General features: G+C 43.2%; 2 protein-coding genes across 5 annotated transcripts in view; both read right to left on the bottom strand.

The window, feature by feature from the left end:
* Positions 1–397: 397 nt before the first annotated feature.
* dnajc9 (DnaJ (Hsp40) homolog, subfamily C, member 9) lies at positions 398–9,374 on the bottom strand. 4 transcript variants are annotated; one of them, XM_063070207.1, is made up of 6 exons: positions 9,303–9,374; positions 8,337–8,537; positions 5,360–5,500; positions 3,003–3,257; positions 2,726–2,812; positions 398–877 (listed from the first exon to the last, which is right to left on the bottom strand). In XM_063070207.1, exons 2-6 carry the CDS (start codon positions 8,514–8,516, stop codon positions 761–763), a joined length of 780 nt encoding a protein of 259 aa, XP_062926277.1. In that variant the 5' UTR covers positions 8,517–8,537; positions 9,303–9,374; the 3' UTR covers positions 398–760. The 4 variants fall into 4 exon arrangements, with proteins under 4 accessions (XP_062926277.1, XP_062926278.1, XP_062926276.1 ...); XM_063070208.1 differs by having other exon boundaries at positions 9,189–9,315; XM_063070206.1 differs by lacking the exon at positions 9,303–9,374 and adding an exon at positions 9,144–9,287.
* Positions 9,375–10,070: 696 nt separating this feature from the next.
* Positions 10,071–14,373, bottom strand: part of nfkb2 (nuclear factor of kappa light polypeptide gene enhancer in B-cells 2 (p49/p100)) — a 75,691-nt gene continuing 71,388 nt past the window's right edge. Inside the window, exon 23 of the mRNA XM_063070800.1 lies at positions 10,071–13,592. Within this exon, the coding sequence (XP_062926870.1) occupies positions 13,501–13,592 (92 nt within the window). The 3' untranslated portion in view covers positions 10,071–13,500. The remainder of the gene's footprint in view (positions 13,593–14,373) is intronic.

Below are 14,373 nucleotides of genomic sequence, written 5' to 3'. Positions count from 1 at the left end.
GAAGGCAATGGCAAACAACTGCTGTAACTTACCTCGTACGCCGTTCCCTACTATGTCACAGAAGCGTGGAGGGAAATCATCCGCTGACCGGAGAAACTCCAGATGTAACGTACCTTTCCTTTTTTTAACTTAAAAATACTTACATTACAGGTTTGTAAGAAGCACTTAAGAATTGATAAAATCTGAATTAAAAAGGGTTTCCATTCCTGCATGTGCTAATCAGTTCAGAAGATAACTGGTGGAACTTACTACAGCAAGTACTTTTACACTCATGGAGGAAATGGAGAGGAGGGGAGGCAACACAGACTTTCACTTAATGTCACTGGAGAGATCTGTCAGTTATAAAATCGGGATTGGGATGTGTGTCAATATAGGGTTCAGTGAAACATTCGGCAAATAATTAAGTATTTTGTATTTCATTATAATGTTATCAACACAGAATTGTCATTTAAATAATGGTTGCATCCAAAAGTGACTATTTCCTGGAAACATATTACTACAAAACACAACCATTTGATCAGGATTCCTCTCCCTTTACATCTCAATAGATGCACTGTGGAGGGAGAACAGTTCAGCATGGACTATATAACAAGGTTAGTGGGAACAGTAACTCTCAGGAAAAAAAGTCAGAGTACATGAGTTGTTCAAGGCAGACAACTAAAGTCATCATAGCAATACCAGCTCTTCTCATTCCAGAACTCTGAGACTACTGGACTACTGTCGTTCCATCTGAAGGTAGGGCATTATCACAGATGATTTTTTATTTCTTCCCTTTTTTGGTAGCTTTTTTCCCACCTTTTGCGGACTTTCCACAGTATTTGGCCTCCATTGCAGCCAAGAAACTGTTCATTTCCTTCTCTCGGTCCTTCTGCTTCTTCTGAGGATATAAAGATATCATTAGAAACTCAACTAAAGCTTAAAGAATCTCCTTCAAACACAATCTGTTCCCACATCAACTGAGGTGAGAACACAGGAACTGGAGATACCATTTAGACACTATTCTGCCAATGTGCCCAATGGTTGATCTGAAACCTAATTCCATTGTCCTGCTTTTATCCCATACTTACTTACTCTTACTCTACAATAACTTATTCTTTATTAAAGGAAGAGTTGTATCTACATACAACTCCAACTGGAGTTGGAGGACTGCTCCAACTTTCAGACTAAAACCCTAATCCTTGGTTCCAAAGCTAAACTTTTCTACATAAATTCACATAACTAATTGAAAACCTTCAACAAATCACCCTCAAATTCATAATAATTAAAGGGGCAAAAAATGGGTGAGACACATGTCAGGTGAATAATTCCAGGCTGAAGACAGTAAACTAAGTGACTTATTAATTGTTTTACATTAGAAAAGCCAGTTTTTTAATGTCTGCCTTGAGATGATGGTGAAATTCTTGCTGGAAATATATTTGCCTGGTATCCAGCTGTTGCAAGTGTAACTTGACACTCACCAGGCCACTACTAGTTCTTGTTGCAGTCCAGCATGGGCTGCTTTACTTAGGGAGTTGTATGTGGAGCATTCTGTACAGTAACAGTTCTATGATTTGATATGACTTTACCTGCCTTAATTTGCAGCCCTCCAGACAAGGTGTTATATTCTTTTAGCCACTTGACTATTTTCCATGATCTACATGCACAGACCTCTTTGCACTTTCATGGATTCAAAATTTTAATGCTTACAAGTGCTTTTCTATTCTTTCTTAGTCTAAAGTGAAGTCTCTCACTTTACTAGCTTATCTAGCCGTTTCACTCTTGACGTTGTGCCGAACTTGTTAAACAAAGGATACCTCATCCCTACTGCTGTACGTGGTCAATATCACACCATTCTTTGCATATTCAAGTCAGGCAGCATCTTAGGAAGTAGGAACAAAATTAACAAAGATCCTGTGTCAGTTCTGGTTGACTGATGTGTTGCTTATTTCAAGCACTTGTTTTGTAAAACTGATCCTCACCCCATCATGTCCTCCAGCTGATAGAAGCCACCTTCGTATGACAAAAACGGGTTTTACCTTTTGAACCTGTCTCCCACGTTGGAGCTTGCTAGAGGCTTTACTGAAGTCCATGTAGACTACATTACCCACACGGTTCTTATCAAGACATTTTCTTATCTCTTTGATAAGCTGAAATGTGCCAGGCAGGTCACTCCCCAACAAACCTATGTTGAATATTTTTTCTGTCCCAAACACGGATTTATCCTGTCCCTTAGAAATGAGTCTAATAAGTGGTTAGACTCATAAACCTGTAATTTCCTGTCTTACCCCTTCTGACCTGCTTGAAGGAGGCTATCACACTTGCTGTGCATTTGCACCTCGCTCATGACCCAGCAACCTTGTTCCTCACCTCCCACAGCTGCCTGTGATACATTTCATCAGGCCCCGGGAAGTTATCCACTGTGAACTATGTTATATCATCTCCATTTCCCATGCACAAATTACCACTTGGACCCTTATGGACCTTTATTCTTCCCAATAACTTACTGTCCTTTACAAACTTACAAAACAATTCTGTTCTTAATCTTCTCATACAGTGATATTTCACACCCACTTTTCTTTCTCTCCTATTGCCAGGTTAGTTTGAGAGTCCATGAACTTTAGGAGTATGAGTTCATTTAAATAATTTTCAAAACTTAAGTGAGAAGATAGGCTGTATATTAAAGATTACAATGGCAGGAGACAAACTCCAGGTCTGAGTGTGTCAGCAAGCCTGCTGTCTCACGTACCTGGATCAGTGCTTTGAGGGAGTCATCCCCATCCTCCAGCCCCAATTCCAGTCTCGCTGCTTCTGCTTCTTTAGCTTCCCTGTCACCCTGACATGAAAATGTGCATGATAAAACATAAATTAACATAAAATATGCATGGCAAAATTAACATTATTAGTGCGAGTGAGAAACGGAAGAAATATAGAAACATACATCTATTATATATTTTTCTCGTTTCTATGCCCGAATATCTTGGAAAAATTAGATTAATCCCAAATTGAAGTACTTGCTTCCTTACCTGCCTCTTGCGTGCTCTCTGTTTACTTTTGCTCTCTTTGGTAAATGCAGCGTATGCTGGAAGCTCTTGTGCTTTGATGGCACTCTCTAGGACTTCTCGTATCCGTGGTTCATCCCCAATCGTTGCACATAACACCGACTCCATGATGCAGTCCATGTCCCCCTTAAATTCCATATATGCCTGTTTTATATCCGTCATCTCCTCTTCAGATCCTTTGTACTTGTCTTCAAAGTTCTTAATATCATCAAATGTAATCTGGGCACAATAAATCACGTGTGATAAGGTCACTCAGGAAGCTGGCAGTCCAGTACAATGCCAAAAAACCACATCTAACTAAACCTGCAGGACGACGTGCACATGTACGTACAGGTGCCAAGAGCAATGTTATATCACACGGCATTCAGTTATAGTAATCCTGCATCTGAGTGACTTCTGTGGTGCCAGATTCTGTGTTCCAGGATTATTGAACATTACTCCTGTTGATACCTGCAGATACACCTAATTAATTTTGTTTTACAATTGCTACACAGTGGTGCAACATATTCACCAGTGAGTTTAAAGGGAGTAGACAGCAGAAACTGGCCAGTTGTTACTTGTAAATTTCAAGATATCAAAGTAAATTGAAAGAAGCAAGCACCCTGGACCCTGGCTCTGGCCTTGTCCTCTGCTCACACTCATCAAAGGGTGAGCCTGATACCAAAATCACTTGGATTTCCCAGTGATCAATATACTGGATTACAGGAGTTTTACTGTTTAGGCATCCCTGTAAATGAGTAGAGAACAGAAATGCTGGAACACTTGGCAGGTCAGACAGCACCTGTTTTCAGAGGAGCAGAATCAATATTTCAGTTTGATAACCCTTCTGATGAAATGGGGTGACAATGATCTCAGAGGCTGATTTTGATTCTCATTCCTCCAATGTCTGACCACTTGAGCATTTCCTGCATTCTCTGTTACCTTCATTGAAGGGCATCAGACGCAAGTTTGGAAGTTACCGGCCAGTCTGTCTAATTAACGTTCCTAAGCACAAGAGGTGGGCGGCTCAGTTGCTCAGAGGTTAGTGTAACGCTTCACAGCAGTGCCTGTAAGATCGGGGTTCAATTCCAGCCACTGCCTGTAGGGAGTTTGTACGTTCTCCCTGTGACTGTGTGGGTTCCTCCAGATGCTCACATTCCAAAGATGTACAGTTATGGTTAGTGAGTTATGGGCATGTATGTTGCCAGAAGTATGACTGCCCAGTATAATCCACGCTGATTTGATTTGACTTGACGCAAAGAACACATTTCACTACATGTTTTGATGCAAATGTCAAGTCAAGTCAAATTTATTTATAAAGCACATTTAAAAACAATCCATGTTGACCAAAGTGCTGTACAAACCATACCTGGTAGCTAAATTCACAAATACAAGAAACACAGATATAAACAACATGGCACACAACTTATAGGCACAAAATAAACAACACATGAGCCTGGGCACAAGCCAAAAATCAGCCACATCAGGAAGATTCAAACACTCGTGAATAAAGGTAAGTTTTGAGCCCGGACTTAAAAGAGTCAATGGAGGGGGCAGATCTGATAGGGAGGGGAATACTGTGACATCGAAAGTTAATCTTTAAGATTCTGCAGATGCTGGAAATTATGAGCAGCACATACAAAATGCTGGAGGAACTCAGCAAGTAAGGCAACATCTCTGGAGGAGAATAAATGGTTGACATTTCAAGCTGAGACGCTTCATTGTAAGGTTTATTTTCTAATAACTGTTCTGAGGCACAGCATTAACCTACAATTGGAAAGGAAGGGATTGATCAAGGATAATTGGCATGGATTTATGAGTGGATCAGACAGATATATACAAAATTATTACAAGCTTAGGAAAAACGTTCTGACATGTCTGAGACCAGGGGGGCATGGTTTAAGGTGAGGACTAGGAGGTTTAGAGGGGCATGGGTAGATTGGTAAAGAACATTCACTGGCAACTTGGTTTTGCTTCATTTATGATTTCATTATAAAGTGTATGTGGAGGGTAACAACCAACACCATCTTCACTATATATGCTGTACTCCCAAGCAACTAATGCACAGAAACTGTAACAGATAGGTCTTTATAAACTATGACAACAAATCTCAGCACACCATTTTACCTCAAAAGGGATAAGCCTGATATTCCCTTCAGGGCCATGAGATCCTAGGAGCTCTGGCCAGAATTATGTGTTGTGCTGAAGGAGCAATCTGGCCAGAGTGCTGTGCGAATGAATCTCAATAGGCTTTGTCGAACAGTTCCTCAAAGATCACTGATGCTTCACATCAGTTCCCAAGCCCCTTAATTTCAAGTCTGTCATATTTCTATTAAAGTCACCTTTTTAAACAGAAGTCTCCAATAAGCTTCCCAGTCACGATCCTGTGTTAAGGCATCTGCTTCATCATCCACTATACCTTGCTCATCATACACTGCACGCTGCTCCTTGTCGCTCAGAACAGTGTAAGCTTTACCCAGGATCTGTTGGAAGGACAAGTAATAATTAACTTGCAAATAATAACCATGACTCGGAGACAGAAAAAAAGATACATTCTGGTTGCTTTGGGACCATAGGAAGATTTCAGTTTAAACTTGGGAATTGGGAAGACTTTGTCACTGGGGAGTCTCCGATATTGGGAGAGGTGAATGATTGAGATTTCTTTTCTTCAATAGATGGAGTGCTGGGTAACTTCGGGGAGAATCAATTCCAGACATGATCCGAAGAAAACATGGAACTACAATGAGGGTTTAGTCCAGGATTGAGCATTACTGGGAGTGCTACTATGGGGAGATTTCATCCTCTGGTTAGATGTTGGGAGAAATATGTTTCAAGTGACTTCGGTTGTGATACTAGCAGGCCTGTGTGTGGAATGAGAATGTGTGTATGAACTATGATTTCCAATAATTTCAAAATTATGTATAATCAATCTAGAGGAGAGGCCAGACTAGACTTTGCATTAGGAAGGAAAGCTGGCCAGTTGACTATGATTTCCATGAGAGAGCATTTTGGGAAGAGTGATCACAACTCCTTAAGTTTTAAGATGGTCATGAATGAGGATAAGCTTGCACTTTGTGCACAATGTGTGAAACTTGGAGAAGGAAAATTAAAACATTATTAAGCAGGAGCTGGGGAGAGAAGACTGGGAGAAGTTGTTATTGTGCAAGGCCACATCTGACATCTGGGAGTTGTTCAAAGACCAGCTGATCAGAATTCAGGAGAAGCATGTTTCAGTAAGTAGGAAAGACAATGATGGCAATGTTCAGTAACCTTGAATGATAAAAATTTAGACAATTAGTTAAAAACAAAAAAAAATGCATAGTCTGGGAAACTAAAATCAGACATGGCCCTCAAGGAATATAAAGAAAGCACAAAAGATCTCAAGCAGGGAATTAGGGTCAAAAGGGGTCATGGAATGCCCTTGTTGGATAGGACTATGGAAAATCCAAAGGCATATTATACATACATCAGAAACAAGAGGGCAGCTAGGGAGTAGGTAGGATCACTCAAGGATAACAGAGAGAAGTTGTACCTGAGCCAGAGAATGAGGGCGAAGCATGAAACAAGTATTTTGCACTGGTGCTCACCAAGGAAAAGGACAATGAAATCATTATGAAGTATGCAAACAATCTAGGGCACGTTGAGATCAAAGTACTTATGGTATTTGGTCCACTGAAGAACATTAAGGAGGGAAAGTCCTTGGGGTCTGATGTGATCTATACCTGGTTCTTGAGCAAGGCACCAGAGGTTGTTGCTGGGGTCTTGACAAAGGTCACTGCACACTCTCTAGAGATAAACCAACATCATTCCTTTGGGAAGGGTTATGGGGATAATCCTAGAAACTATAGACCAGTTATAGGGAAGTTGTCAGATAGAGATTGAACTTACATTTGCAAAAGTATTTGCTTATTAGGGGCAGTCAGTTTGCTTTTATGCAGGGCAAGTCACATCTTACAAACTTGGTTGAGCTTTTTGAGGAGGTAAAAAAGACTGATGGGGGTAGGGCAGCAGAGGACTTTAGTGAGGCATTTACCAAGGTCCCTTCTGGTAGACTAAACAGGAAAATTTAGGCATAAAGGATCCATGGTGATTTGGTAGATTAGATTCAAAATTGGCTTGGCCATAAAAGACAGACGATAGTGGTTGAGAGGGGTGCTTCTGTGACCAGTGGCTGGTCCACAAGTAACCGTGTTGAGACATCTTTTGTTTGCGATATCTTAAATATAAAATGTCAGACAAAAATATAGGTGGTTGGGTTAATAAGTTTGCAATGACACAAAAATTAGTGGAAATAGTGAAGAAAGTTGCCAAAGGATACAGATCAGTTAGAGGTGCGGGTGGAGAAATGGCAGGTGGCCTTTAATCTGGTGTGAGCAGTCTATTTTACTAGGTCTAATGTAAATAGTTAATGCCAGGAACCTTGGAAGCATTGATGGACAGAGGAATCTTAGGGGCCCAAGCACAAGTAGGTACGGGTGTAAAGGCAGCATTTTCACGCTTGTCTTCATTTGTTGGGACACTTAATCCAAGTTCAGGAAAACATATTGACGCTGTATAAAACTTCGATTAGGCTACATTTGGGCACTGCGTGCAGTTCTGGTTGTTCCACTATAGGAAGGATGTGGAGGCTTTGGAAGGGTGTAGAAAAAGTTCACCAGGATGCCGTCTGGATTATATAGTGTTAGCCACAAGGAGATATTGGACAAAATTGTATTTTTTTCCTCTAGATATTCAGAAACTGAGGGGAGACACGGTAGAGGTTTTATAAAATTACAAGACAGGGTAGTCTTTCACCCCACCAAGTTAGAAATGTCAAAAACTAGAGGGTATAGATTTAAGAGGAGAGGGAGATTCTAAAGATGAGCAGAGCATGTTTATTTTTTTACAGAGAGGAGCTGGTGCCTAGAACAAGTTGCCAGGGTGGTGATGGAGGCAGACATGACAATGGTATTTTGACAGCCACAGTGACCTGCTGGGAATGGAGGGAGATGGATCATGTGCAGAGAAGTTTAGTTAAACATGAAACCATGATCAGCACAGACATTATGCACCAATTGATCTGGTCCTGTTCCGTTCTCCAACTTGTTTCATATAATTCTAAAATAACCTGATTTGTATTCCATAACCAAAATGCAGGCTGTGACTGATCCAGGTATTAATTAGCTTCCATAACATAGTACCATGATGGAGACCAAACTCTCAATACTGTGGTGATCAAACAAGGCCTCTCACTATCTGATTTATTTCCAAACAAAACTGAAATATTCATATAACCTGTATTGCCCCGGACAACAATACCTTAACCGTGGCAGAATATACCTGGAACTTCTGAGTGGCTGCTTCCTTCTCCGCCTCTGTAACTCGATCAGGATGAACCTGGAGAGAAATCTTCCGATATCCCCTCCGGATCTCTCCCTCCGAGGCCCCTGTCTTAACGCCCAACACTTGATACAGGTCTGAGGTACCAAACACCTCCTCACACTGTTCCAGGAACCCCATAGCCAAGCTAGTTTCAGGCACCTGTCACACAGCAAAATACAACGAGGAAGTAAAAAAAAGACAGCTCTGCTTTTATTGCAAGAGGGTTAAGTCAACTAGCTCTAATTATACACAGCGCTGGTGAGACTACATTATCCACGAACCTGATTTCCCGACTGAAGATAGAATGTACCTGTTAATGTGGGAGTACAATTTCTAGGATGGTGAGTATGTTGGATGAGGAAATATAACTAGTTTGGGCCACTCCAGACTTGAAAAAATGACCGGGGGGGGGGGGTGCTCAATGAAACAGAGAGAATTCACATATGGCTTGACTGATGCTTCCCCTGGTGGAAGCTTTCAGAACCCCAGAATAACGGGTTGGTCATTCAACACCGAGAGAAGGCAGCGTTCAGGCAGAAGGTGGGCAACCTGTGGATATCTGTATCCGATGGGTGAGAGGGCGTTATATGGAGCTCGGTCACAGGACGGACTCAGCAAACGGAGATGAAGGGATTTAAGCGCCAGGGTCAGAGCAGGGCAGGGGTGTTGAAGGAACGCAGCTGTCACTGGATGCGGAGGACGGGCTGAGCGGCCAGGTCCCGGTCACCGAGTGGCAGGGCGGCCGCTACATACAGACGCCCTCACCCGGGGGAGGTCAGGCCCGGCCACAGTTGGTCATCAACTTCCCACCTTCAACACATCACGTCGTATCGCACAGGCGCCGTCCTCGGCCCTCACACCGCAGCCATTCCCCCCGCCACCCGGTCAAACCCCGAACGCCACCGGACCCAGTTCGTCCCTCACCACCGACTTCCCGCCAGTCCAAATTTTCCCGCACGGAAGGACTTCGCCGCGCACCGGAAGTACTGCCGAGCGGTTCAGCGACTGCGCAGTGAAGAACTGCGAGGGGGGTGGGGAGGAGTCGGCACAGAAAGAGACCCTTCTGCCCATCTAGTCCGTGCCGAACCATTAATCTGCCTAGTCCTCCCGTCCATGTACCTATCGAAATTTCTCTTAAATGTTGAAATCGAACTCGCATCTGGCAGCTCGTTCCGCACTCACACCTCCCTCTGAGTGAAGAAGTCCCGTCAGTCTTAACGTGAGGGGGATCCTGAGAAGGGAGGTGGGGCAGAGGTTGTGGATGAGGACCGGGCGGGACGGGGTAGGCGTGTGGAGGAGGAGGGAGGTGGGTCAGTGGGTAGTGAGGAAGGTGGGACACAGATGGTCTGAATTTAGGGAGTGTTGATGAAGAGGGAAGTGCAGCACAGGTTAGATGGGTTGGTGAAGGCAGCGCACAGCGCAGAACAACCTGCGGGGACATGTATGATGTGCAATTCTGTTTGTCACGTTGTAGGAGGTATGCGGTTACACCGGAGAGGAAGTAGCTTCAGCAGGACATTGCCTGGGATGGAGTTGGGTTTGTTAGTGGGAAGCCTTTACCCACAGGGAAGGTGTCTGAAAATAGAGCACATGGTTCTAAGGTGAACAGTATGACCTGAAAGGGGATCTGAGAACTTCATCATCGTAGGGTGGTGGAAGATAGGATTTTCTCAACATTAAGCAGTATCAAGTTCAAAGTTTATTGTCATTCAACCATACACATGAACACTGTCAAACAAGACAACGTTCCTCCAGCCCAGGGTGCACAACTCAATACATATAACTCACAAACAACACATTACCACAAATAATAAGATGTATATATGATACAAATTAGAAACTAAATAGTATAACACTACTGTTGCATCATGTGCAATGAGACTTAGATGGTGGCAAAGAGGTCAGTTGTCTTACAGCCTGAGGGAAGAGGCTGTTTCCCATCCCAATGCTAATGTAACTCCTACTCGATGGTAGGGGATCAAAGATTGTTGGACAAATGGGAGGGATCATTGATAATGCTAAGGACTCTATGTCTTGATAGATACCTCTAATGGATGGATGAGAGAGCGTGATGATCCTCTCAATCTTTTGTAAGGACTTGCAGTCAGATGCCATGTAATTCCTGTACCAGATGGTGATGCAACTGATCAGGTCACTCTCGATGGTGCTCCTGAAAAACCTGGTTAAAATGGTGGTTTGGGGGGGGGGGGTGCGGTAGGGGTCAGGAAGTGGAGATGCTGCTGTGCTTTATTGACCAAAGAGATGGTGTTGAGGGACCAGGTAAGATTGTCCATTACTCTATGTGCACTCCCAGAAACTTGGTGTTGCTAACTCTCCCCACGATAGAGTTGCATAAGTGCAAGTGAGGAGTGGTCAGCCTGCACCTTCCTAAAGTCGGCAATCATCTCTTTGGTCTCGTCAACTTTCAGCCTCAAGTTTTGCTCACATCATTCTACCAGCCACTCTGCCTCCTCTACGCACACCATCTTGTCGTCACTGTTGATGAGGCCAGCCACTGTTGTCTCATCAGCAAGCTTGATGATTCCATTTGAACTGGATCTAGCAATGCAGTCATGCATCAACAGCAGGCTGAGTAGGCAGGTCAGCAGCTCGACCACCAAGGCAAGCAGGTAGGGACTGGGTGCTGGGTCATTGCCGATTAGCACAGATCTGGTGGGTTGAAGGACCATTTTTGACATACGACTCTAAAATGATAATGCTAAACACAAATTTTTGACTCGTGTAGTTGGCATTCTGTACGGATTGCACACCTGAGTTTGCTCTAACCTTGCACATGCAGAGAATACAGGGAATGAAGAAATGGATCACATACAGATGGAAGAGATTTAGGTTAATCTGACATCATGTTCAGCACAGAAATGGACTGATATGTTCCTTGCTGTACTTTTCTATACTCTGTGCAAGTTAATATGAATCTGATTTGATGCTAGATAGGTTGTTTTCAATATTCAAAGTACATTAAAAAAGGAACAAAACCCCACTGACTTTTGGTGTTTTTATTTTATAATCGGTTTAAATACCATCCGAAATCATCTCATCACAGAACTTCCACTTCACATACCAAAGTACTCTACAAATTGTACAGAGTCGTTGGATACAGTTAAGTCAGTGCAACCTATGGACTGGGAAACTGCATACAGCAAAATAATGACATACAACAAAAAAAAAGGGTTAAATAAATCTTTGTCTGGGGTGTGAGGATGCAGTAAACGATGCAGTAAACAGGCTGCAAGGTAATTTAGCCAAGCTCCTCAAGTGGGCAAGTACAAGGCAGGTGCAGCACAAAGTGAAGTTATCAACTTTGGGAGGACAGATGTTGATATTAAATGGTGCAAGATTGGGAAATGATAACATACTGACGGGTGTCCTCATACACCAGTCACGAAAAGCAAATATGCAGGTACAGCAAGCAAGCTGTGCTTTTGGTCTTCACTGCAAAAGCATTTGAATACAAAAACAAGGACACCTTACTCCAACCGTACAGGGCCTTAGTGAGTCCACATCTGGAACACTGTGTGCAGTTTTGTTCTCCATATAAAGTACAGGAATATAGGGAGTGCAATGCAAGTTCACTAGATTGATAATTGGAATGGCAGGGCTCCTGTACATAGAGAGAAAGGGACAACTTGACCTGCATGCACTACAGTTTTAGAAGAGAAAAAATCTAACTGATGTGTACAGAGTATTGACAAGGCTTGACAGGCTGGATGCAAGGGGGACTGCCCCCTTGGCTGCATGTCTGGTTTAAAAATACAGGACAATTTATTTAGGTCAATGTAAAGAAACTTCTTCATTCTGAAGGTGGTGAAATCATGCAGCTACAACCATGGACAGTGAACATATTTAAAGAAATATGTATCTAGACACAGATATCAGGAGTGAGAGCAAGAATATGGTTTTGCGACAGTGTCATCTCTGATTGTATTAACCGGTGAAGCAGGTTTGAAGGATACATGATCTGATCATCACCTGCATGTACTTGATGTTTTGTTTCCAATCATTTCAACGAATGAGCAAAATGTCAGCTTGAAAGCAAGTGTCCGGATCCCCCGCACTAAAGGTACTCAGTACCCCTCCGCATGGTTTATCAACAGCTGTTAACATATCCTGCTACTTATACACTTTTCTTGTAATAATTATATATATCTTATAAAAGTGCTGCATAAATACAACAGCTCAGGATTCCAGAGGAGAAATGAGACTGCTGCAGGTTATCGAAACCCTCATATCTGGAGCCAAAGTCTGCTCAAAGATGAATTGGTTTGGCACATTCGTTTGCAAAGTTACAATTCAAGTGAGAAATTTAATCCTTCTGCCTTTTGAAAAAATAACACTTGTGACCAACCAAAGGCGCCAGCGGTGTACTCTGAATGTAGCGATGGGTTAAAAGTAGTCACACCTATCGCTCAGCTCCCATCCTCTCTGGAACCTGCCAGGTTTTCCCATTTATAACACCACCAACTGCCGACATCAGCAGAAACGCAGCTTCGCCTGGCTGTTGCAATAGCAGAAGGCACAGATTCACAAGGCAAAGAGCTGATACTGAACAAGAGAGGGCAGAAGAGACGCAAGAGCGTAAGGCAATTCAAGGAATGAAGAGCTAAACACTTCCTCCACATCCTGTAATGGGGTTAATGTAGGTGGGTGGGGTTAGTATAGATAGGTATGTTGGTTGGCATAGACTTGATGGGCCGAAGAGCCCGTTGCTATGCTGTCCTTTCCCTTACATATTACGTTGAGGCAAGTTCAGATTACACCTGCCCTCCTCCGTATAAACACGTAAACATCAGCCCATTGACTCGTACACCAACAGGTCTGTTCATACCACCTTTTGCACTCTGAAAGTTGTTGGCGTTCACTTGGCAGACTCTTGACGTAAGGCTGAAATAGTCACCAAGTCCCCAACACTTCTTCACGTACATCAGCAGCTGTAAGTCAATCAATAAGGAGCTGGCAGGATCCAAACAGACAAAATCACTTTTCTTATTGCGGGCAAGAGGTAAATAGAATCACGTCGATTGGCTCCCTACAAACTAGAGTTGGTGGGAACGATAAAATCCATTCATTGTCTTTGTTTATAGATGCCAGAGCCCGATCGTGGTTAAACCTGTTGGTCTCTAATCGGCCCTCTATTGGTACTGATAATGCTCTGTGATTCACTTTCATAGGCACTGTCCACTGACTGCTTCCCATCTGAAAGAAACAAACTTCCGTGAGTAACAGCACCTTCCCACTTGGAAACAGTCATGAGCATGGGTGATTTGTTGATCAGAGCCCAACAACCCCTCATACAAGTACAAAGACACCACTGCTACAATCACGAACACCTCAATCCAAAGCCTCACAGGAGTTATCGAGCGTGTCAGCAAATAGAAAATTACTTTGTACGTTCGTTGGGTTGACAAGCTGTGAGGGATGGGATACAATAGGGACTGCAGCCATTCACAGTCGGCACAGAGGATTGAATTCATCGATCTCAGAAAAAGGAGCAGGAAATGGAGCAGTGATGAGGATAGTCAGCACAGAAACAGGTCCTTTGGACAGAGCGAGATTTAAAGGGATATAGACAATTGAGAGGCAACATGCTTGATAGGGAATGATCAGAAGCAGAAAAATAATCAAAAAAATTCTGAGATTTCAAAATACAAGGGAGCGGGAAATACTGCTGTTTGAAGGGACGTGTGCAGCTAAAGGTTAACAGCAGGAACAGCGGCCGGTCTCGAAGGCAGTCGGCGAGGCCACAGCTGCAGCACTGTGGGCAAAGAGGGACTGCAAAGATTCACCTGACTGGTCCTACGACTGGCGCGCCTCTCCATCAGTGAAGGGAGACTGACTAGCCGAGTCTTCCATTCTCCACAGCTTATTAGAATGAGCGGTGACCTCATTCAAAACATACAACATTCTTAGAGAGCTTGCCAGGGTACAAACAGGAAAGGTACTCAGGCTAACCAGGAGATCGCGGGGTCAGCCACGT

Source organism: Mobula hypostoma, chromosome 18, assembly GCF_963921235.1.
Source record: "Mobula hypostoma chromosome 18, sMobHyp1.1, whole genome shotgun sequence".
Classification (NCBI taxonomy): Eukaryota; Metazoa; Chordata; class Chondrichthyes; order Myliobatiformes; family Myliobatidae; genus Mobula; species Mobula hypostoma.
This window is presented reverse-complemented; position numbering and strand designations above follow the sequence as displayed.